The following is a 26887-nucleotide window of genomic DNA, read 5'->3' on the forward strand; positions in this document are numbered from 1 at the left end:
CCTAGTTCTCCCGATCGAATATAATTTTCACCCAATTTCACAGGCCACCCAATTTCACAGGCCACCCCCTCCCCCAAAAATACATCGATTTATGCATTATTGATTGTTATTATTCAATGTATTCGTCGCCTGCTCGCTTCGCGGTTCAATAAACAAGCAGCCATTTTCCATTTGAATGTCGCCACCAACGGCCAATGATTTGTAGTGACGTGACTTTTGGTTAATTCTGGAAACTTCCAGATTTTTTGGAAAATCTCCAGATTTGTTTAAGATTCTTAAAAAAATCTCAAAATTTTCATGACCCAATAGTTGGCAGGTCTGTATTCATTAGAATGCTATGCTGTAAGTGAATAATTAGTTACTGACCCAAAATAATGTTTTTGTTTCAATTACTGATATAACTTAAAAAAAACATGGATTTATAATTATTTAATTGTTTTCTTAATTTTTCCAGAAAATTCCTAAATTGACTCATTATGGGTCTTGGGCATTTATTTTTCATGAAAAATTTGTTAAACAGGTTAACTTGTTACTTGTATAGCGCCTTTCTTTTCAGTTACAAAGCGCTGAAGTTCTTTTCCCTGGTCATTGGGTCCACATGCCAAGTGTTGCTGCTGGTAATCAGCGCAGGAGCAGGTAACCCTACCAGGTTCCATACTCCTGGGTGAAGAGAAGCAATGCAGATAAAGTGTCTTGCTCAAGGACATAAGTGAAATGCACAGCGAGGGATTGAAACCCAGACCTTGAGGTTGGGAAACCAAACCGTTCCTGCCGCACCAAACCGCTTCATACGCTTCATGTGTATCATTTTTCAATTACTCTGATAAGTTACAAACCCTTGATCACCCTGTTGTGCCATATCTATGTACTGAAAAAATATTATGGCTCAATATTGTGGCGGGTTCATGGCCAAGTACCTTAACCACAAAGGTACTGCTCCACCCACATACATACAATGAAAGACTTACGGTAAGGGCTTGGTAGTAATAGCAGTAGATTTGGTTTGACAGCAAGTTGTTTTTCACATACAATTGTCCATTTTGGGCAATCTGTTCCGCCTAAATTACAAATGCATAAAAAAAGCAAACACAATTGATTAGAAAGTATATTGTATACTTCAACTATACAAAGAAATACATCAATATTTCAACATGTTATTGTGTTATCAGAAAACTGACTCCAGCAATCAATACTACTGTGATAAGATGTTTCAATGACACTTTGACTGCTTTATAAATAACATACGTTGAAATAAATTGTGATATAAAATAAAAAAATAAAAAACTAGCAAACTAAAAAACCGAACGAAGACCAGAGCTGCAGGGGGAAAAAACTGTCAGTCATCAACTGAAGAAATAAGATTAGTTTTTAGACTAGTGTGTAATGAATATCATGGCAGCACAAAATTGAATTTAGATAAAATGTACAAACAGCAAATCAAAAAATGAACACAAAAAAAAAAAACTTAAAATTACATGATAATATACAGTTACAGCACATTTTCACAAAATCACACACAAAACAAAGAACTGAACAAGATTATACAACAATAAACTTGAATTAAAAAGCCATATTTGAAAAGAATTATTGCAGATTTATTGTTGTTATTATTTTGTTATTATTATTTATTATTATTATTATTGTTCAGATTTATTGTTATTATTTTGTTATTTACTATTATTATTATTATTCATTAATATTATTGTTATTATATTATTATTAAAATTATTAATGCTGATTGTAAATTATATAAAAATATAAATCTTATTTCAACAAAACACATGACAAATACATTACTGTAGTAATAAAGTGATATAGCAACACAGACAGTTGTTGAAAGATATTTATACATTGTTGAACATATGTAAAGCTTGGTTTCCATACAATAGCTACACCCTGTTGGCGACTCTCAATAGCAGCTCCATGGAAACGCTTGTTGATTTTGGCATGGGATAGGCCTAAACTGCCTGCTTACCTAGTAGTAGTACTACTACATACCTACCTACCTACATAATATACAGGCAATGATAAGATTAAATGTTGATCACAGTATGCCATCTATTTATCGTAGCGTTGCTAAATTGCACGTTCGCAATCGTTCATTTCCTTTCCAGGAAAACTCATGCCAACATTTAACATCGGCTGATGATTGGTTGATAGTTATGTTTTGTTGCAGACGAACGCTGGGTGCCTTCACGATTGCGTCGTTGCAGCTATGCTGTGTAACAATTGCTGTAGCGACAGTGTAGTGATTGTATGGAAACCAAGCTTAATACAGAAAAATATACATGTATTGTACTGTAATGACAGTTTTAATTCAAATAAACGCCTTGCTTTGAATAAACAACCCCTCAAATGAACGTGCTTCCTAGAACATAATTTGGGCAATGGCGGCCCAACAGAGCAAGGGGCACAAGATAATTTTCTTAACCCACAATATTCCCCCAATTTCCTTAAAAAAACAAAAACCACCCCTTCCCCCAAATGACTGTTCAAAAACCTAATGGAAGCAACATCATTCTCAAAGCATTCTATTAATGTGCTACTCCAGTAGAATTACATTTTTTCTATTCTGGTTGAAATAAATACGTCTTTATTATCATATACTGTAACAACATATTTTGACAGTAATTATGGGTTGTAGTTTACAGTGAAATTAGGTATAATTTATTTGAGAGAGTATTATACATATCCCATTTTACACCAAAAATAAACCCCACCTTTGAATAAACGCTTCCCTCAAAAAAATCTTCCCAACAATAAACGCCTTAGGCGTTTATTCAAATCAATACAGTACTATGTAATAAAGCGTTAACAAACTTAACAAAACTATCCAAAATCAACCGAAACTGAACTTGCGGAAATTGTTTAGGAATGTTCTGCGTAACAAATGTAAATAGATTCCCAGTAAATTTTTCTTTGGAACTCGCTGCCTGTTGAATGCTCTCCCTAATCATAACATTCTCAGTTTGTATAGCAATTATATAAGTAATAGCCAAACCAAAATATTATTAGAGTTCATTTGATTTTAAACTGCAATTTCAATAATGACATCATGTCAACCAGTGACAACGCCAGATTATATTATATTTCTATATTTTGAATATAGAAATCGTCTATATGAAAGGAAATGGCACTCTAGTGCTGCTAATGACTTCAACTGCTATTTCCTTTTGGGGGGTAAATTTAAGTTGCTACCTATGTTTTTTAAATTAAAGTAGAAACCACTTATATAAGTTATTTAGCATACCTGTAAACCTACATTAACAACTGTAACCTTGAATAGCCATATTACTGTATATGGTTGATTTAAACTTCAGAGACACGCCTATTGAATTTTCCCATTCATACTTATATAGCCATTACCTCTATTATTAACAATAGCAGTTGACGTAAGTGAATGACATTAGTGAGCACACAATATTGATCTTGTTTGGTATTGCGCAAAGAAAATTCCAAAACATCACACAAGGTATTGAAAAAGTACAATATAACAGTAAACATTAAAGTAAATGTACCAGTATTAATATAAAAAACAAAAAAATTAACACTAGAGAACATTATTAAAGTACATAAAAATCTAAAGAAATATATTCACAAAATATAGCACAAGATCAGAATTACGTCTGACGATAACTAATCCAAATTTCAGTTCCCTTGCTGTTCCAAATCAAAGAGGTATTATAGTTCACTATAATAACTCAGCCCTAATTAATGATACTTAATGTAGTGATATACACAAGAGTTCAATTCAATTCACTTTATTCACGATTATATAAATAAATATAACAGAAATGAGCTTTGAAGCTAAGCGATCAAACAACATACTGTAGTTAAAACAGACTGTAATGTAGTGATATACACAAGAGTTTGTTTTCGATGACATTTGTAAATTTTCTTCCAGTAAAGCTAAAGGTCTTGATGGAATTGATTGTAAACTACTCAAACTTGCTGCACCTAAAATTTGTGATTCTCTATCTTATATTTTCAATCTATCATTATCAACATCTTCATTTCCTGATGAATGGAAATATGCAAAATTCACCCCCATTTTTAAAGATGGTGATAAGTGTGACCCAAATAATTATAGGCCAATCTCTGTGTTACCTATGATATCTAAGATCCTTGAACGGGCATGATCAATTATATAGCTACCTTACTGAAAATAATATCCTAAATGAATCTCAGTCTGGGTTTAAGAAAAACCACTCATACCACTTTGCTTGATGTCACTGATTATATTCTCAAAACACTGACAAAGGTAATCTAACATCTGCCCTTTTTCTTGACCTGAAAAAGGCCTTTGACACAGTCAATCACATAATTTTAATTAATAAACTCAGAAAATATGAGGCATGTTGTAGCAAAAATTGAAATTCAAGTTATTGGTATTTTCAGATACCAGAGTATGTGATCTTTAAAATGAGGGGTCATTCAATGAAATTGGACATTTAAAGCCCAAGTTATTGGAATGTGAATGTACAGCACTCTTAGAGTCAAGATAAACATGATTTTGAGTAATTGCCTTCCAAAGTTATTTGTGCATAAATTGTTTAATAGAATTAACTATCTAAATAATGTTAAATAAATGATTTGTTTACCACTTCCAGAACTAATACTTTGGGACATGATTAATAAGACATTAAACTGTTGATCTATAGTGAAAAACAAATTTGGATATTTTGGAAATTTTTTGAGCTCCCATATTTTATAGCTCATTTCCTCAATACTGGCCTGTGCGACAACTTAACCATTTCGCCACGACATGCCTCATATGATATTAGTGATATTGCCTTAGAGTGGTTTAATTTATATTTAAGAAATCGGTCACAAGTTGTTTGTATTAATTCTGATTGTAAAAATGTTTGTATTGGTATCCCACAAGGCTCCATATTGGGACCACTACTTTTTATATTTTATGTAAATTCTCTCCCAAACAGTGTTTCATGTAAATCTGTTATATACGCCGATGACACCACTCTGCTGTGTAGTTCATCCGACCCAATTAATACTTCAGAATGAATTAAATCATAATCTTGACAAAATAGTTAATTGTTCAATGAAAATCACCTGACACTGACACTAAATATTAAAAAGACTAAATTTATGATTTTTGGAACAACACAGAATATTTTGAAATTTAATAATGTTACTGTGAGCTATAATAATGACTTCATTGACAGAGTTGATTTTTTTAAATACTTGGGTGTTACTTTTGACCCGCAGCTTACATGGAACAAACACATTGAAAGCTTATCTTCTAAAGCTTCTAAAAGGATTGGTGTCATCCGTCGTATCAGATATTTTGTACCTCAATTTATTCTTAAGATGTTAGCTAAAACTATTGTTTTACCTTTATTTGATTATTGTTCTTGTGTATGCTCAAACTTGTTCCATCGAATTATCTAATAGCATACAAGAACTGTTAAACACCTTAGGAAGAATATTACTTTCATGTGATATTAGAACACCAATTAATGATATTTTAAGTTTGTTGAACTGGCTAACTCTGAAAAATAGATGGAGAGACCAATTATTATTTTTAACTTTTAAATGCCTTCAAGGACTTGCTCCCTAATTAATATGTTTGTTTTCCTTGAAAATGATAAAAACACTAGAAGCCAGACAAATAATCATCTTGTAGTTCCACAATGGAACATGTCAAGGAAAACGAACTTTTCAAAGTGGAACCAACTACCTAGCAATATAACTAGGGATTTCCAGAATTTTAACCAATACAAATTTTAAAATGCTCTTAAATTAATTGGTCTCTCCTCTATTTTTGTAATTAAGTCCTTTGTTTAATTTTCCTAAATTTTTCTTTTCAATTTTTCAATTTTTGTATTTTATGTTATATAACTGGACCACAACGAAAACCAGTGGCTTTGCATTGAGTGTGCCATCCAGTATAACAAATGTTTTAATATTAATAATAATAATAATAATAATATAGTAGACTTTTCTTTATTACATGATAAAAAACAAAAACACACCAATACAAACATAATATAATGGTAGTAAAAAAATTTAAAAAATCAATTCAATTCAATTCACTTTATTCACGATTATATAAATAAATATAACAGAAATGAGCTTTGAAGCTAAGCGATCAAACAACATACTGTAGTTAAAACAGACTGTTCCAAACAAGTACAGTAAAATACAGTAAAATATATTAAGGTATATTATTAAAACACTGAAATATATTAGTAAAACATTAAAAAACAATAAAAATAAGATCTTATTAAAACACTTAGAGACCTTATTAAAACACTGTATGATAACATAGCAGAAAATGCATTAAAATAGTATAAAATTATTGCATTTTATGTTAAAAGACTAAGACCAGGTTAAAATAGTGTAAAATTATGGCATGTGTTAAAATACATAAAAGCAAATTAAACGACAGAATCTGGGACTACAAATGGAATGCACATTGCACGCAAACACAAAACAAAACAAAAAGAACATTCCAAAACACTAATTTCTAATGTGAACCTGTATTATTAACTTTAAATAGACACGCACAGCAAGTCATTGGACCTCCAACCACAAAGTGAAGAAGCAAGCACCCAACTGTGACACCAAACCGCTCCTACATTGTATGAAAACTAGGCTAAGATGTCTATGGTTTCCTTGGTTGGAACAGACTTAATGATAAATGAAATGAGCTAACTCCCATGATGAAAATTAAATGTTTAAAAAGAAATGCCACATCAAACAAATTTGTAGACCATAAATTGCCAATTTTAAATGTACACACAGTAAAAACAACTTAAGGAGTTGTTCACAACTATCAACATCTTCACAAGTGTACAAACAGTACTCTTTTTTGGCACCTCCTCCCTCCCCTTTGATAGTGTACAAACAATTTTTGACGTTACAAAACCATTCTCAATTTTTTTGTCAAATCAACTAAAGCAGTGAATTCGGTTGCTTAAAAATGATTATTATATCTGTGGTTACATTATAATTTTACCATTTATATTATATATTACATGTTATTTTGAATCAACAATTTTATGCATATGTAAAAGTGTACAAATCTGTCTACCCCCTCCCCCTAGCATACTGTTTGTACACTTGTGAAAATGTTGATAATTTTGAACGACCTCTTCATTAGTACGTAAATGAACTATTTCTCAAGCTGAAAAGAACATTTTACTACAGAGCCACCAAATTTGTTTTGTTCTCTCCCTCCCCCTTACCCAGCAAGAACATCATCGAACTTGCTTCAGTTAAGACCAAGTTGATGAACTTTTCAATACTCAACATTTTCATTTGCCATTTACATTCACTAGCATATTACAAATAATTACATATTTAGAAATATTACAATAATTTAGATAAAGAGCAGTGTTTGTTTCTATTTCCTACCTCTTTGTCATGCTCCTGTGCCCATTGGATCTTCTCCAACAGGTCAGACAAGTTCTGGTTGAAGGGAATGTAGTGAACCCAAGGTTGTAACTCCTGGTAGAAGTGTTCATAGTAAACAGAATCATGCTTCAATACAACACTGTTGCCACCAAGAAGATAGGGTAGTCGGTATGCAGCTACCGTACCATCAATGTTCACCTGATACTTGTACTGGTATAGAAACAAAAGCAATAGTTAATAGGTAAAAAAAATTGAATTTAATTTACAAATTATCACTTGAATTGAAGCAGGGTGTTGTTGTCGCACTATTGTATTCTACAGGACCATTGTTAAAGCCGGTATTTATAGGGCCATAAAAAAAGTTTATTACTTTATCATCCCCGTTCATATCTCTTTTATGGTGCTGAAAAAAAAAGATTTTTTGATAATAAATGTTATTTTTCAAATTTTTTTTAGTAAATAGTTAGATATTGTCTGTATAATCTCAATCATGTATTTTACTTTGAATAACAATGCACCAACAAACAACCCAAGGGTGATATTTGGCTTCAGCAAATTAAAAAATAAAACACCACCCTCAATTATAACTTTCCCAGCCTTGCCAGTATCCAGGGTACACCTTGGTAGTATGCTAAACTAATAATTTTTTTTATTGAGCCTAATATCTATTTGGAGATGTGTACTACATAATTAAGTTTTAAATACAAAATAAATATAAATAATAGTTATACTGAAAATTGTTCTCTTAGGTAAACTAGAAATATATAGATTTCATTAATACCATCACCATGTTTCCAACTTAAGATTTCAGTAGCATTGATACATAGATAAATTAATCTACTTTTCTTGGTGAAAAAAAAGTAACATATTTCATTGAGTCACTCATTAGACCTTTTTTTTGTTCATTTCATGTCAAATATGCAGTCAGTTCTCCATATCTTGGGGAGTAATCTTATGATATGTCATTCATCACAGACCAGTTTCATTGCAAATCTGTCACCTCCTACCAGGTACGAATTTATATCCCAGTGGATATAGACACATGGACGTATTTATTATCTCTATGATAGACAGGAACTACATCAAAGTACATATACCCCAAAATTGAAATAATATTCCAAAACTCAAAAGCAAGAATACAGGAAAGATTGCACAAGCAGATAGGGACATCCCTTTTATTATCCATTTTATTTATTATGCCTCAAAGAACAATTACATTGCAAAACATGCACAGTGATGAAAGAAAAAAATGAACACTATTACAGGCAGGGACAGGATTCCCAAAAAGTGAACCAATTTGCTATCTGGTAGGTCTCCCATTGCACTGTTTGGAGATAATACCTTAGAATAAACACACGATAATAATAATAATAATAATAATAATAATAATAATAATAATAATAATAATAATATTGTTTAAATAATAATAATAATAATAATAATAATAATAATTGTTTAAATAATAATAATAATAATAATAATAATAATAATAATAATGATAAACAATAATAATAATAGTTATCATTATTACCGCTACAACCACTCTTATATTATATCATAAATATCACTTTAATTTAAAATGATGACAATATAATTTAAAACAATCATATGTATATAAAAAATATTGATAAAACCTATTTGGAAAAATATATTTTAATATCCTTTAAAAAAGGTTATAATATTTAAGCTAACGAATCCCTAACATCTTCGGGTAACCCCTCCCAGGAACGTAAAAATGAATGCAAAACAGAGTATTTTAAAGAATTTGTCCATGAAAAGAGATGTACAAATTTGAAATGATCACAATATCGCTTTACTAATGATAAGAAATTATAGTGTACAGTATTGTAAGTTACCATAGCTTATTACTAAACTGTTCTTTTGATAACAAATGTACCTGTGTTGATTGCAGCTTATGGCAAACCAATAACCCCCCCTAAATTCGCCCCAGGTATCTACTGTAAGAGTGCTTTTTACGAGCTGTGTGTTCAAGGCCCAAGCAAGCGGCCAATGGCTAGAACCAAATATGAAATATTCCAATTGTTTTTACAGTTATTTTCTTTAATAGAGAATGTAGTTATATCAGTAAATGTTACCTTATTTTCACTCACTCAATCATATAAAATACTATTGCCTACTGGCTATGTTGAACTATAAACTTTTAATAATAAAATTCAATATATAATTTGAGTGAAGAAATTATTCCCCTGCTAGCATTACAATAATAATCCAATTGGATTGTGTGTACTGCAAATTTGTTTGTATTCATATTTCAATTTCATTCTAATAATAATATTGATCAACTCTACTCTCTTCTAATAATGTTTTTATTCATTATGAATTATAAAATATTTGCATATATTTAATTATATATTTTTTGTGTATATTATTATTACCAATTAGAATGTATGACGGAACAAAATTTTTCATTTTTTACTGTTGTTGGAATAAGTTTTTCTTGTGTCTTATGTTTTTCTTGAATGATTTACAAGAAAAATTTAAGATGTCTGCAGTAGCTAGCTTTGTGGAAGCTGTGTAGGATAAAGGAAATCTATTAAGTTCCTGTCAATTAGTTATCTCTGGAAGTACATCCTGAAAGACATATTTTGGTATCTTTGATGGGAAAGTAATTGTTTCCATGTTCAACCAAAATGTGTATGTACTGTATATGACTATATTATAAAAAGGCACTGATCCAATTGTCAGAATTCATTGTGGAAAAAAAAGTATTTTAAATGAAATGAACAAATATTATTAAATCTTACAACTGTAAACTAAATTTAAAAAAAAAAACTTAAATGAAACAATAATTAAAGTAGAGCAGTCACTCCAGAATGAATATCTTTGCCAATAACAATATGCATGCTGTTTATAATGGGCAAAACTGCAACATACCCTCAAGAAAACAATGGAATGGCCTGTTGTACTCAGGCACATTATTTTCTTGACTAATGCCTGAGTACATGGGGGGATTCCATTGTTTCCTTTTATGCTCGCGGCAAGAAATAAAATTTCCGTGACCTTGACCTTGTCCTTCGACCTTTTTGTTTAAAAACAAAACATTAAATACCGTAACAATCATAATTACATTTTACCTTCTTTTACATAATACATAATGTTTCTCTTCCTAATAACTTAAATATCAAGGAATTAAAAAAAATTTTACAAAAATAAACTATAAAAATTAATATTATTTAAAATGAAGTTATTTTTATTAACTTCAATTATGCTGGGTTGAACATAGCTGTTTTACATTGAGTAAAACTTATTATTGATTTTATAATATTCTAATTGTATTTCTAAACTTTCTCAGCAACAGTAGGGTTAGGAGGTGGGAGCTATCTAAAAAAATTCTGGCGAAGACAGGCGAATATATGTAAAGTCTTAGTAAAGGTCCAGGATGAAAATGCCAAGAAAAACTGGGCAACCCAGAACTCTCTTAAGATGTTTTAGATCTTGTGCCCAAATTTGTTCTTTTTTTCCCCAAACTTAATAATTATTTTTTTGCTGATGTGTCTGACTAGGAGGAGAGTTGGGAGGATGGGGGCTTCGTCTGTCCGGCTTAAGCCCCCTGTCACCACCACTTTTTCTGAAGTATTTTGAAACCAATGTATTGAGATTTAGTCTGTGTAAAACGTTGTGTGTGTATGTTTGTCTTTTGTAAGTGATTGTCACCTACAAGTAGGACAGTGATATATTTGCTTTTGACAATCCCTAGCGCGTGTTGTGCGCCAAAATAAATAATAATAATAATAATAGTTATTTTACAAGCCCTCAGCCTTCATGCTAGGTAGTCTTTTTGAATGTCTCTTTGAAGTGATTATTTCATTTCACAATTGCAATGATGGTTCCCTGGGGGGAATGTGCTTTTTGCGGTCTACTTGTTTTGTTACATATAATATTTACTTACATTGAACATTGTACAGACCAGACACATACAATAATAACTTTATCAATGAAAATAAGTGCACCATGCAATGAGTCAATTGTCGAAATGAAACGATAAAAAGAAAACTTTTCATCAAAACCTAACACGCATGCCTCATTCAAACTTGATATTATTATCCTTTTAAAATACTAAAAAAAGACATTCCTACATAGATAAATAATTGATGGGTAATTTTTTGAACATCAATTGTATAGCATCAATTTTTACCTCTCTTCAAATGATTATTTCACTTCACAATCGACCTTGCAACGGATGGTTGGTGGTGTGTATCCGGGGGAGTACGCTTTAAGTGTCTGCTTGTTTTGTTGCATACAATATTAACTTAAATAACATTGTATCAGACACATACAATATTAACTTTATCAATGACAATAAGATAAGTAATGCACCAGGCAATTAGTGCGGCTGCCCTGAAGCAAAACAACGTAACCCACATTTTTTTTCGATTTTGAGACAAAACAATTTGAAAATATATACACTCCTGAACTACATGTGTACATTTCAGATCTCAACAATGAGTCGTTTTGGAGCATAAGCTTAGCGAGCGAGCCGTCCGACCGTCTTTTGAACGGCCAACATTTATTTAGGACGTCCACTTTTACCACGACAGCTTGGGCGGCTTGGCCTGATCAGCTCGGCCTAGCCTAATTGGGCCTGGTCTACAGTACCTTTAGCAAATTCTTTAAATTCTTCAAATCTATCGATTGTTACATTAAACTAAATCTAAATTATATTTACGTTTGATAAAAACAACCTTTATTGATTGAATGTACAGTACATTGTTTTCATACCAATATTCGGTGGGGATTCCCAAAAATGTAAGGCTTAACCATTGCTAGACTTGCCACTAGTCTCTTATTTATTTTTTTTTTTCATTCTGGACAGCGCCACCAATAAGCAAGTTCTTCTTGAGACGAAATAAGGGACTTCACTGCATGCAGGTACCCGGATGCCATAAGAATGATGCAATCTTATATTCTGTATTTGGATAAATGGACGGACCGAAATAAAAGATTTCAACCAATCACTATGCTCACATTTCCAAAGTCACGAATGTGTACAGAAACCGAGTCACGTCTCACATTGAATAGTTAGGCGTGGCTAAAAAATAGTCTCCCTAATAAAACGGACCTAAAATATATAGACCCTCAGACAAGTGTGCAATGGTAAAGACGAATTAAGATTAGGCTAGATGGCCCATATTACAAACATACAGCACAACTTTCCGGGAGGATGGCCTACTAGGCCTTTGAGTCTAGTACTATCTAGTAGTAGTGAGGCCTGGGCCTACTTTAAGTTCTTACTTAATAATACAGGTTACTATTTTAACAATGTTCACCACTAATTTCATCTGCTGTTATATACCCCCAACATTCTTGTCATGAGCAATGCTCTCTCGACGATTACATTTTCTTCACCAAAACCATTTGTTTATCTTCGATTAAAAATAGGTGCCCCTAGAATTTTCCATAACATCTATTTCTATAAGCGCCCCCCCTCAATCTCCACTCTGTTTTTATAAGCGCCCTGTTTGATTAAGCGCCCTTCAAAATGAGCCAAAAATATTTTAAGCGCATGTGCACTTATTCGTGCGAGTATGGTGCCTGAGAATCAGTTTTGTAGATTAAGTAACGTTAGCATGTGTCCAGTTCTCCCGCGAGTCGCGGAAAACTTCGCAGAATCCGGATGGCTTCACACTCACCCGCAAGCAAGTACAAATCTCCCAGAAAGCAACCCATCTCTCGCAAATTCATGATGCAGTATTTGCACGCTTCTACTAATTACAGGTATCAGCTTGTAATGGTAATATCATCATGCACAGCAACAACATATTTAACACATTGACTGTCAGACCTTTTTTCAGGTTCCTTCACGTGTGTTGTACAACTAATCATCAAAATGGTATGTCTAATAAATTGGCAGGAAAATATTAGGGGACGAGTAAACTCATTGCCGGCACTTGGAAAGCACTTTTTATTGCCTCTACCAAGCGCAAGTTTTCTTTTATCCGTTTTTGCATGGGTTGGTATATATTCAGAGGCCACCCCACCACTTGTGCCATTGAGTGTACTGCCGGCAACATAACACAACAAACATACATAAGTGTACACTATTGTCTAGGTGTATCTTCCCTGAACTACCAGCCATGAAGTCTGTGGTTTTACAATGTATAACAAAGAAGTAATACACTCTAGAATATTACCCCGATTTTGTTGAGTTTAGTCATCCCTAGCGCCCTGAGCAACACCCTGTGGGATGAGTGTGCTCGTCTCTGGCAGCCAACATGTTAAACAGATCTTCTGAAAGTGGTTTCTTCCAACTTGGGATCAATGCATAGATTGTAAACTAGTACAGTAATGACTGGTGTAAAAATGAGGTGTATAATACATGTGATCTGCTAATTCTGCCATAACTTAATAATCTTCTAACCATCTAATGTAATGTAACCAAAGGGATTAAGATTGCAGTTACTAATATAATAATAATAATAATAATAATAATAATAATAATAATAATAATAACAATACAAATAATAATAACAATAACAATAACAATAATAGTAATAATAATAATAATAATAATAATAATAATAATTGTTGAATTATATAGCACATATTGTAGAGACCACTATGTTCTTAGCATTATTAATTAGATCTAGCACATATATAGAACACAGAAGCTGTAATCAGCACATTTTTGCGTTTAAACCTACTGTACCGGGTACCCACTTGCCTGAGGACACAAGCTAAATACCAAGCAAGGGATTGAACCTTCGACCTCAAGATTGAGAAGCAGAACAGCAACTGGTGCGCCAAACCGCTCCTACATTTTACAAACAATTTATCATGATCTAGAAGCACAATTTTTACCATCCTAAACCAAAAATCTCTCCTGTTAAGAATTAACAGACTTTTTCTTTTGTAGTCTGACGGTAGTAGACCTAATGCACAAGGCAACGGTAGAAGCTACTGTTACATTGTAGCTGCTGGTGGGTATCTGTGTATACATTGTATCCGCTTGTGAAAACAGTGCTGTCCCGACATCGGTTGGTAAAACAGAATTAAATGTTTATAATTTTAAAGTATTAGAAAAAAAAAATATTTACATGTGTTCCTGTTTTCCAGATTAGGTGTTTTGCATCCGAAGGAAAAGGCACAGTAAAAAATGCCTGGCAATTACAAATGAAAAAATACATGTAGTAAATAAATAATAGAAAAAATATTCCTACCTTAAAAAAATCAAAGAATGACACATGCTTCTGCTTAGGACCATAGAGTTCTTCCTTATGTTCAAAGAAAAAGAAGTTGGTGAGAGCTGCATCCATTAAGTCCGTATGATTCCTTGCTAGCTTCACAAGTTCAAGACGTTCCCTGCGACTGTCACGTCCACGCCAGAAACCCTTACTGATCTTCTCTTCCCATTTAGGTTGTGTGTTGGCTTGGACGGATAACAAATCTAAAGAAACTCTTCAAAAGAAATTTTTGTATGCAATTTGTTACATTTGTTTTACAAACATTTATACAAAAAGTTTGACTTATGTAATTTCATTATATCTTTCACAAATAATTCTAGATTTGAAAATTAGGATAGTATTAAAGATGTCCTACTTGTCAAAAAGGCAGAAAAATACCAAAAAAATTCAAACAAAATTTTGAATAGCTTATTTATAAAAGGATCAAATAAATGATTAGCTTTGAAAATATAGTTTTCACTGATTTAGGCCTACAGGAATTTTACTGCAAAAATCCTTAATTGATTACCAGCCAACTTTAAGAATTCCTGTAAAAGAATACAGGAAAGTTATTATTTAAATTTTATTAAATAAATTCACGGTTGAATTTTTTTTCTCATTCATATTTTTAATTGAAAATATAAATTAAGCAATACAGAATATGGAATTAAAATTAAGTTTATTACTTCATGACTAATAATACAATCTTTCAATGTTATCGTATTTGATTGGTGTATCATTAATAATGTCATCTTAAAAGAGTGTACGTATCCAACTCAGATCTCCTCGTGGTGCCATTTCCACATATTTTTTATTTAACTTTTTTTTTAATTTTTAAAATAATTTTTCTATACATATCAACTTTAGAAGAATAATTAGTGGGGAAAAACAGGCAAAAACAAGTCCAAAATTTCCAAGAGGTCATCCACCCATCACAATAGCAAGCTATTACCTTAACATGTGCCAAGCAAATATCTTTTTATCACAAAATAATTATCTCCTTTATTGTGTTAGGAACCATAAAAAACACAATTTTCATAGCAAATATTTACATAGCCATTTGCAGCATACCTTCCCATTGTTTCAAGTGTTGATTCAGTAACATCATATGTTGGCAAAACAATGTCGTACGTGTCGTTGGAACCACACCAGGAGAAAATTGGTAATAGACTTTCTCTGCTGGCCTTCTTCACCAAAGGCCAATCACCAAGGTTTATAAAGAACTCCATATCTGGTAATGACACCTTTTATTTGCAAAGAAATTTGAAAAGCAAAAAAATATGTAAATAAAATATACAATCTGTAACTACAGCTATTTATATATATATATATATTTTTACTTTTCTTTCCATTTTGACCACCACATACACGAATACTGTACCAAGGTTATGCACAGTAACAGAAGATGATGATGATGCATGTTATTTTAATCTAAAAAAAAATCTGGATGGGTATAACACAGGATAGGGACACTGTATTTTATACACTGTGAACATCACAGGAACAGCGAGGAATTTTTAGCATAGTAGTGTAGAAGGGGGTCCAATTCCTCCTCAGCCCATCGTGGGAACCAAGGCAATTTTAAGAATAAGGTTTATCGCGAATCCGAGCCGCAATGCGTCATGGGATAGAAAAGGGGGCAACAGCGCCGCCACGCTAGCACTTTGACAGCTGATTGTTTACATTTTACATTGACATCGCACGAGGTTCGTATAAATAAGGTATAATTCTATCGAGTTTTTACAACTTTTGGGGAGTTTTTATCATGCCAAACAGCGATCACTGTGCAGTGTGGGGATGTGATAACGATCGGAGATATCCTGAAAGGTATATATTGTTGTTTTTTTCGTAAAAAAATAATTGCTAAAACGGCCTTTTAAAGGGAGCTTCTTTGACTAAAGATGGCTATGTTTAGCATGTATGGTGGTGCATGGAAGACGTGGATATTACTACTGTAGCATAACATTTTCACAAATATCAACCTATTTTAATTATGACTGACATATTTATTTATAAGCATATTTATTACAACACTTACACATACCATGAGGTGCAGTTGTAGTCATGGAAAGTTGATTTTCAAGGAGCATTATTTTTTTTTTATTTTTTGGATACCGCCGGCACTAATTTAAAGGTTTAATGTGAAGTGTCTGATATGTAAAATTTGTTGCTAATAATATTGTTCATTTTCTCTTGTAGGTATGTTATAAAAGATCAGGTTAACACACTTCGTTTCCATCGTTGTAAGGAGCAACATTGAGCCATCGTACATTACACACGCGGTAAACATACAGCATCGTATACACACTCAGGACTTCCGGGTTCTGGGTTCAATGTTTGCCCTTTTTTCGATCCCAACATGCTTTGCGCGCAATACGCCCTCTTGCGGATTTGCCGATTCGCGATAAACCTTATAGGCACCACTTGATGCCTGGAAATAGCATTTTCAGACTGTAATATTGCTTTTTCAAAGCAGTTTTTATTGACCAAATTATTGGCTTCTTTATCAATGTGGTCGATGAAGCCGAAATGATTAGAATAGAATTTTTCAAGAGTTTTTTGAGTGAAATGTTATGGTACAGTATTGATGTCAAAATTGAGTGCTATCAAGGCGACCTTAACGACCCAGTTTTTGTGTGAAATGTAATGGTATAATAAGATCTCAAAAATTGAATTATATCATGCAACCTGGCTCAAAGACTAAGTCGGCCCATTGAGGAACCTGACCTGATTTTAAAGTCGGACCAAATTTTGTTTGCCTTTGAACTGCTTATGATTTATTGATTGTTCACACTTATAAAAAGCTGGCCCTGATCCGTCCCTGAGCCTAACAATTAAGCGTGATTGGGCTCTTTAGTGGAAGCAACAAATTTGGTCACAATAGGTAGGATTTCCCCAGATTTAAATTTATGCATGAATACACAAACACTGATATAATTATCCTAGCTCAAGAATATCATGTTTAACAAATACATATGGTATCATTTTACCGTAAATTAATAGCATTCGAAAGTGCATTCGTGTACAAGGTACTCAGACTGTACACTTTCACTAGTCTAATTGAAAAGTTAATACTTTTAAATTTCTATTACTTAATATAGATGGTTATTCTTCTATGTGAAGCTATACTTTGTCAACCATAATACAATGCCGGTGTATATTAATAACATGATTTTGGTAGACAGTTTCTATTTTTAGTATATTGAATGTTTAGCTAAAATCAATAACCAAACAATGTACTAGACATATTACTTCCATTTCGGTTTATACTAATTGAATGTTTGAATTTTAAATCCCTTCCAATTATGTTAGCTTCAGTAAATGCATCGGCTATTCCACACCAAAGTGGACCTGACTAGAAAAATAAAATTGTATAAAGATAATATTTGGCCGTGAATAGAAATATGGTACCGTACACTATCTCAGTAATCGTGTGTGTTCCTAGCTGCTGCCAACCCTAACCACTAATATCAGTACTAAGATAGTGTCCAGCAGTATTGGAGTACGGTACCGTACTGTACCTCATGCAGTAATACTGTAACAACTCCTTGGTTATATGAAGCATTGTAATATTATTTACCTACTGGTAATGGCACTTGTTTATTATATGTATTGATAAATTAGAGGCCTATTAATTATAATACATGTTTCATCTTACATCTATTTAAATTCTACATTTACAGTAGTATCACATCCCATTTATAGCCATTTGAAATGCATGATTTGAGAATTCACTGAATAAATTCTGAATGTCTGAAAGAGAATCTGTAATGTCTAGCTAGCAACAGCTGTGACTTGCTAGGCCTGTGGATTGGAGACAGCCTTCTGGGAATATCAAGACTGATTCATCAAAAAGAAAAATTTATCAACTTAGATACAATCTGAAGTTTCCATGTAAAACTACATTGTGTGAAATACAAGTACGTAAATTGTTAAAGTCATTATTTAATATTTTACAGGGCTCTATATTACTGTATATCCTGATTCATATTTTGAGATATTATGATTAAACACTTATTACTAACTGGAGTATACATATTCGGTGGCGAAATTGCGGAACCTAGAGTTTTTGTAACCCAGTACTGTAGCTATATATTATCAGAATATGACAGCCTAAATAAATACATTTAATAATAATTATCATAAAAAGGTGGCAAAGTGAGGTAATATGAGGCGATTGTTTTCACTTACAACAAACAGTTCCTTGAGAAGTGATTTCTAATGGTCCTTCTACAGTATTACACTTGTTGTTTTACAACTTTCTTGCCAATAAACTTTTATTACATTTAGAACATATAAAAAGAATTAATACTGTGTCAATAACTTAATTATTCGTCACCCATCAACTTACTTTTCGAGTCAAAGATAAAAGGAATGCATCAGAAAACATCTTAAAACCAGTGTGAAGTCCATGGGTCTTTCTATAAATCTGAAAGTGAGAATTTTTTTTTTTTTTTCAATTTAATTCATTATGAAAAATGTTATGGTAAAATATGATGCAAAGAATGTGACAGCACCAAGGAGGCATTCTCTAACTCACTTTTTCCCTAACTTACTTTTTCCCCCAACTCATTTTTTCACTAATTTATTTTCTCCTTAACTCATTTTTTATTTCTTCCAACTTATTTCCTTTTTTGCTTGCATAAATCCTAAAAATTGATCAGTCTGTTTGATAATGTACATCATTTTGTAGAGCAGAAGTATAATTATGTAGGTACAGTAAATTATATTGGTAGGGTACAGTACGGTTTTCAAAAGTCAACAAAGTCAATCTATTTTTTTATTTATTTTTATTTTATTTTTATTTATTTATTCTTTATACTGCGTTACCTCTTCAGTAAGAAGTTACTGTTCTCCCAGAGGGCCCAGTACACATAAAACATTAAAATCTCAAGAAAAACAACACAGAACATCCAAAAAGAAACAAACACAAATTAAGTAAAAAATTACCTACCCCCTGCATTCCAAATACGAGAACCCCTAAAAGTAAAGCCATAAAAACTCTCCCAGTAAACAGTACCAGGATTTTATTACTACTACAGTACCAGGATTTTATTACTACTGTAGCATGCTGACACACAGATAACATCATATCATCAAAGCAATCAACATAGTACATTCACAGTGAAATTGCTATTGTAATTCTATTTAACATGCACTTTAAAGATATTGTATGCTCAAACACAACCTAACAATTACTGTAACCATGCTGTAACTATATCAAGATATTCAAGGTCACCTTTCCATTCTGATATGAAATTCCATCCAGATGGCCCACATGCATGCATCATTTTACCCAAAAAGTAAGTGTTATGCACTGGTGGTGTAGTACTGGGTTTACATATACACACACAGTGCAAAAACAAATTACCAACATCTCCTGTATATGAAGAAATGGTGAATCCTCTTGATTTTACCACTTATTATTACAGTATGTTTGTGAATTTTAACGTTATTTTTTTACAATGTTCAGTTATCATTCATTTTGTTTGCTGAATACTGTACAGTGCTACAGTAGAGTGCTGTACTAAGAAAATAGGATACAACAAATCGTTAGATCACAACATCAGCTACTGTAATCTCATTGTTCTATGGATTAAAGCAGGGGGAAATTTCCTTCCCTCAGACTGGCCTGGACCCCTGTCGCCCGATGACACGACAAGGTCATCCGACCAAAAATAATAATTTGTAGTATCCAATATAACGATTGCTAATCCCTAAAACTGTGTTCTAACCAGCACAATTTCAGCCATACTAAAGCCATAAAAACTCTCCCAGTAAACAGTACCAGGATTTTATTACGGGAACCTGACTGAGGCTCTAGTCTGCCCCTTGGTAAGGACCCCCTGTTGGCCATTTCAGCCTGTCTGTCGGCAAATTTCTGGAGCTACCGCTGATGAGCTCAATTAACTAAATTGTACAATGAATTTTGACCAATCACTCAATATCAAGAAGTCAAAATGTTAAGTGCATGCATTAGAATGATGTGCAGACTACAGTAGCTCTATCATAAATTTCATTATTGCATAGTACTCTACCACTGTAATAATTAAAATTAACTTTTTATAGGGATCTACAGTACCCAAACATTTTAGAAAGTAATGTTCATGCTACATTTAATATTACAAGGGAAAAACAAAAACTTAATATACAGTAAGTAGATTCAGGTTCACCATGGAGTTATAAAATAAAATTAAGTAAATATCTGTATTGGTTAAACAAACTTACTCTATTATTGATAATTGTATAATGAGATAAGCTATGATGAGCTGCATATCTTGAGACAACTTGTTCTGCCAAGTTCTTTAGGTTGATGTTAGGGAAGTGGATGAGATCCTTCTCAATCTGTGGATGAACCTCCTTGCGGCACTGCATGCTCTCCAGCCATGCATCCACATCATCATTGGGACAGAAACACTTTTCATCATACACAGATCCTATCATGAATAAATATATTTTTTTATTAAGACAATTCAGAAAGGCTTTTAAAGGCTTAAATTAGGCCCAATAAACTAATGGTTAGTTTATCACCCTCATGCACATATCTTCTATGGCTCTTGAAAAAAAACAAAAAACATTTTGGAATTTTTTTTTTTTCCTATTTTATTTATTCATTTATTTTATTTTTCAGTAAATAGTAGATATTGTCTGCATTATCTCAATCGAAGTATTTTACTTTGAATATCAATGCACTAGCAAACAACCCATGGGTACTTTGGCTTTAGCAAAATAAAAATGAAAAGACTTTCTCCCTTACCACTTTTCCTGCATAAAGTAATATTTCTTTTATTGGGCCTTATGTTGAAAAGATTCAACCATACCTTCCACAATCAATACTGAAAATGATTCTAATGCTATAGACCATTTTTTCAGATTTATTTTGAAACAGCCCCACCAACGTCTCGCAACTCACTGTGGGACTTATAGCGGCCTAGCCTGAGCAGATGGCTAGTTGCAAATGGAGCACAGCGCATTGGATAGTGCCGCTAGACCTTTGTTATAGCAGCAGTAGAAAACAGATACGATCTTGCTAATTACTGTAATTTCTGTATTGTTAACATAGAAATAGGTTTTTAAGATTTAGACTTTTCTGTTTTTTTTGTGTTAGAAAAAAATGTGTTCTCGTTTTAATAGTAATTTAGTTTTATCGTTGATTTAATCCATGATGGTAACTACGTAGAGCGAAATGCTAGGCCTCTGAAAGTCCCCCAGAGGTAGTTGCCAGGTTATCAGAAAATTTCATTTCAAATTTTGTGAAAATGGTCTATAATAATCACTCACTATATTTTTCAATTATCAAAAAAGCAGCAATATGGTTTAAGGTGTGTCAAGGGGTAGCAAAAGAAGCTTAAGTTCTGTCCACTATGACATTTTCTGTGAAAAACGGGTTTTATGTCCATTGTGCCTATATTATATGGTCATGATGTATGTCACATGACCATATTTAGGAATGTCACATATTTTTGCCAATTAAAATTTGATAGTCTGGACAGGACTAGAAGGCGTTTTTTTTTTTACCTTTAATGTATTAAAAGCTTGTGTAACACCAACTCTATGCAGACATTATTAATTGGGCAAGAGATCGCCAGTGTTAGAAGTTCTTGACTGCCGAAGCATGTATCACGTACTGTATGGCACTTAAACAAGAAGACTGTATAATTGCAGTATGTCTTTAATACATTGTTTCAATTTTAACATGTTCTGTATGTATAACTTTTTGTATGAACTATATTTTGTACAGTGAACATCATTTTAAGCATTTTCTGAAAGCCATGATGGAAAGCAGCATTTGCTGATTAGTGCTTTGTAAATGAAGTTTTACTAATTACTTTAATTTGGCTGACCTACTTTAAGTCCTGAAACATTCTAAATTTGACTCTTTTTATAACCAAAACATTTTAGTACCATAATACCACATTTAGTAGTAGCTCATTGCTCACTATCTTCTAGTGAAATTTTAGTATTAGATAACAATTATATTAGAAAATTAGTTAGAAAACAATTAAAAAGATATTTTACTGAGCAAAAAAAAAATATATGGCAAATTTTCCTACTAAATCTTGAGGTGGAATTTACAACCAATAGACAACACCTTCAAAATTAAAGAATAATATAGGCAAACAGACAACGGCGGCGGCGACGACGACGACAATAACAATTAATAATAATAATAATAATTATTATTATTATTCAGCAAATTAAAAGTACAATCTTTACTTCCCTTGCTCCATCATCAAAACATACAGTAAAGGAAAAAGAGAAATAAAAATGAATAACTGATTTAAAATATACTTTACTAACAAAACTAAAAACTAATAACTAAATTAAAAATCCTGATTTGAAATTAACTCAGAATTTTTGTACAGTAAAAAAGAAAGGTAAATTTGGAAAAACAAAGAATATTGAAATATAAACAGACTAAAACACAAATTTGAAAAAAAAAGTTATGATTTTTTTTTTATAGATAATAGCTTATGGGAATAAAAATTAATTTTTTTAACTAAAATTTTTGTATACAGTAGTTAAGTTTACTATACAGCACTTTTATTTCACTTTATTTATTTCACTTGTTTCTAAACTACCATACAAAAAGTGCCGGGAACCAAGAAGGCTAAGGCCTGTAATTAGCCCCCACTCCCCCCCCCCACCCACTAATCTTTATTAAATTAATCTTAAATAACAAAACTAATCTTAAAAACAAAAACAACAACCTTTAGAAATTAGGCAAGAACATGAAAGAAAAATAATATTATTATTATTGTTTTGTGCTTTGTTATTTAATAAACACAGATATAGTAACACAGAATAAAATTGTTATTTTATTAGAAAAAAAATATGAATAAAAAATAATAAAAATGAAAAAATACATTTAATGCATTAACCTTCTAGAGCGTAAGGAGAGCCTGCAACCTGCCTATTGCCACTTTTAATTTCGATCTGCATATTGTCGTAGCTGTCAAACATCCGATAGCGTACAATGAATGATCCATCGTGTCTATCCAACATCTGCATCCAGATACGCCCTCTCCGATCTTTGGGGCTAATCTTGACCGTGTATGCATTCACCCCCGGCGACTCTGTGAAACTACATTATTTACAAAACGATTTAATTTTATAATTTTTCAAAAGATAATTATTATTTTTATATATTTATTTTTTTTATTTATTTGTTACCAAATGATCGATGACACAATAAACCACTAATAAAATTCAAAAATATGACGATACTTTTGAGAACGATCATTTCAGGCAATGCCTTAACAATTTAATAAGGCCATAGCCATTGCTAGGCCTTACGCTACATACATGTTTCGACAGATCCTACTGTCATCATCAGTGTACAGAGATTCCATATACAGTAGGCAATCTTATTTAAACAAAGTGAAGTTTGTAATACGTCAATCTATACGTAATTCAACCGTATCAAGTTGTGAACACCAAGATCATGAATAAAAACAATGTATTAATTATACAAAAGTATCGTCATATTTTTGAATTTTATTAGTGGTTTTATTTATTTATTTTTAATTTCCTATTCCTATTATTTCCTACTCTATTTACATTAATTTGATTATTACAAAAAAATGTTATTATAAAAATATAGTAAAGGGGAGAGGCAATCGGACAATAATATAGAAAATACAAGTATTAACAATATAAAAATTACAATTATTTAAAATTGAGCATAAAAAAGATCTATCAATTGCATTATAATCCAATAATTAATTAATCATTGATTATTACAAAAATATAATTATCATCTGCAAGATATCTGAATTTACAATTTAAAAAGGTAAGTTTTTAAACCAGATTTAAAACATTCACCTGACATTGACTTCCTCAAAAATTTGGAAAGACTGTTCCATTCCTTACTTACTTAAAGTATGAGAATGATGCTTGATAAACTAACCCTCTTAATATGGGTTTTGGGAGTGGAGTTGTTTTTAGTCACAAGCAAAATTCCTGCTGTGAAAGGAATTGAACCCAGAATCCTGGGATTCTGGAAAGGCAAGCAACTTTAACTACTGAGCTATTCAACTCCACTTAAAGATATTTAATAATAATTATGGTATGAAGAATAATAATAAGAAATGATACAAGATGGTAATTGACACAAAGTGTACATAGCAACAAAATTATTGGTTGCTGTGTGGAATCGATCAAATGATGTTAACTCATTCACCAATATTTAATGAGCTTCTCAATTGTGTCAAATACAGTACAGTATGTGCTTGTGTTTAAAAGGTGACTTGCTTCAACTACAGTGTAAAAGATATTCCTTGCAGTTTCTGGTATACAGAATTGTGTATCTACTAGTAGTACTGTAAAATTCATTCATTTGTTGTTTTTTTTTAAATTGGCTACGGCAGTCAGACTTCTGTGAGTTGTGAACCAGTGAGCCCGCATGAAGGGCATCAAAATGCTGGTAAACAAAGCAGCGATGCTAGTTTCTTTTGCTTTTTACTAGTTTTAGTTGAGGACATTTCATGGGTTCTTTCCCACGGTTTTCTAGTTCAAGCCTTTTCATGTTACTATCTCTAGCGCCTTGAGCAGTTTCTAAGTGTGTGCGCTACATAAATCCTATTTATTATTTATTATTATTTATTATTAAAATGAAATATAGGGGAAAAAAGAAAATATTTATTAAAGTTATAAATTTGCCACTCATTTATTTGTATGCAAGTTGGAAAAGAATGTTGCATTAATATTATTGAGCAACATATATATGTGGCAAAGACAAGCCAAACCAGTCACTCGTCGCAAATTGTGTTTCAGAGAAAATAGCAAAAACATGCTAGAATGTAAAATTTTTAAAAATCTATTTTATTTCTATAAAATGAGGTTTAGGCCCCATAAAAAAAATGATTAGTTTATCATCCCCGCGCGCATCTCTTTTGACGAAATCGCGATTTTTTTTTTTTTTTTTTACTAGATTTTTTTCATTGAAAAAACGATCGTTTGTTCGTCAAAAACAAATTTTAAGGCTGGTAAATGATGATTTTCGATCTTTAGAGTAGTCGCCAAGTAACAATATCTATTTATAGGCGATCTTTTTCATACTGCGCATGTCCACAAAGAAAGAGCGATATGACGTTCGTTGACGACTAACGGCGAACAAATCTCGAAGTTTCGCGCGCTAGCTTTGCTCTCTCTATAATATCTAGGATCAAAAAAAAAAAAAAAAAAAAAAACCTCCCTCCCTCATCAGTTTTTTTGGTCTTGATAGGATGATAAACTAATAATTTTTTTTATGGGGCCTTATCAGTGGTAGATCAAGGAAATTGAATTTGAGGGGCTCATAAATGCAGTTCTGCAGATAAAGGGTTCGACTACCTCAGCCCTGCCCTGGTTGGTACAACATTTTGCGTCTCTGGAATTTCTCAATGGCCAGAAATAGCACTTTTATACTTAAAATTTAAATATAATTTACTTTTTTCCCCATTTTAAATATTGTACTATTTTATATTTTCACAATTGTATGATGGAGGGTGGGAGTGGACTGGACCTCTTGAATATGCATATGGGGTTTTTTTTTCTTAAAATCATAATACTGTACATGAGTCATCAATTAACATATTTTTCTAAAATCATTTGGACAAACTTTAATTCTACATTTTTATTTCATAAAAATCTAAAAAATTTGAAAAACGTGTCAAAACAATACTAAATAGTCAATAACTTTGTCACAATCAAATTTGCTTCGGTTGGCACCATTCAGAACATTAATTTACAGAAAGCAGAAAGAATTACAAACAACATCAAAGTATGGAGAACTAAAGTCAGTGATCAAATCCTTGCATATGAATATTATCTAAAATATTTTCAATTCCATTTTAACAACAGTTTCATAATATTCCAATTTTCATTGTTATTAATCAGTGACAGGCTGTTATTCTCACAAACTTAAGTTATGACATTCTCTATGACATTTTTTTTAGTGGATGTGATGTACTGTATGTTGTTCTCAACTAAAAATAATAAAAAAAATTATCCAGTATTTGATTATGGATTAAAATAAATTCAAATTTATTTTCCTCTACAGTATGAAACAATTGAATGGAACTGTAGGCCTATTATTATTATTATTAAAATGATTAGAAACATTTTTAAAAATGTAATAAAAAGAAAATTAACAGCAATTTGATTATTTATAATTTACACCTTATGATTACACCTCACCTGGATATGCAAATGAGTTCAAAACGTATGGAATAGCGTAGGGTGGTTGCTAAGGAAATGACTAAGTTTACTGTAGGATTGCAATCTCGGTCCTGTGTCATCAAGGCAAGCTGTCAAACATTTGCAAGCCTTCTCTACAGGGTCTTCTC

General features: G+C 32.0%; 1 protein-coding gene across 2 annotated transcripts in view; it reads right to left on the reverse strand.

Moving 5' to 3' along the window:
* LOC117123000 (protein O-glucosyltransferase 2-like) overlaps nucleotides 1-26887 on the reverse strand; it is a 34213-nt gene that overhangs the window by 4996 nt on the left and 2330 nt on the right. For both annotated transcript variants that reach the window (XM_033268785.1, XM_033268784.1), the window contains exons 2-8: nucleotides 23441-23643; nucleotides 20787-20995; nucleotides 18910-18987; nucleotides 15630-15802; nucleotides 14556-14793; nucleotides 7378-7587; nucleotides 969-1058 (exon numbers count right to left, since the gene is read on the reverse strand). In XM_033268785.1, coding sequence (XP_033124676.1) covers nucleotides 969-1058; nucleotides 7378-7587; nucleotides 14556-14793; nucleotides 15630-15802; nucleotides 18910-18987; nucleotides 20787-20995; nucleotides 23441-23570 — 1128 coding nt within the window. In that variant the 5' untranslated portion in view covers nucleotides 23571-23643. The remainder of the gene's footprint in view (nucleotides 1-968; nucleotides 1059-7377; nucleotides 7588-14555; nucleotides 14794-15629; nucleotides 15803-18909; nucleotides 18988-20786; nucleotides 20996-23440; nucleotides 23644-26887) is intronic.

Source organism: Anneissia japonica, unplaced genomic scaffold, assembly GCF_011630105.1.
Source record: "Anneissia japonica isolate Jap-2015-1 unplaced genomic scaffold, ASM1163010v1 scaffold1030_len608725_cov174, whole genome shotgun sequence".
Classification (NCBI taxonomy): Eukaryota; Metazoa; Echinodermata; class Crinoidea; order Comatulida; family Comatulidae; genus Anneissia; species Anneissia japonica.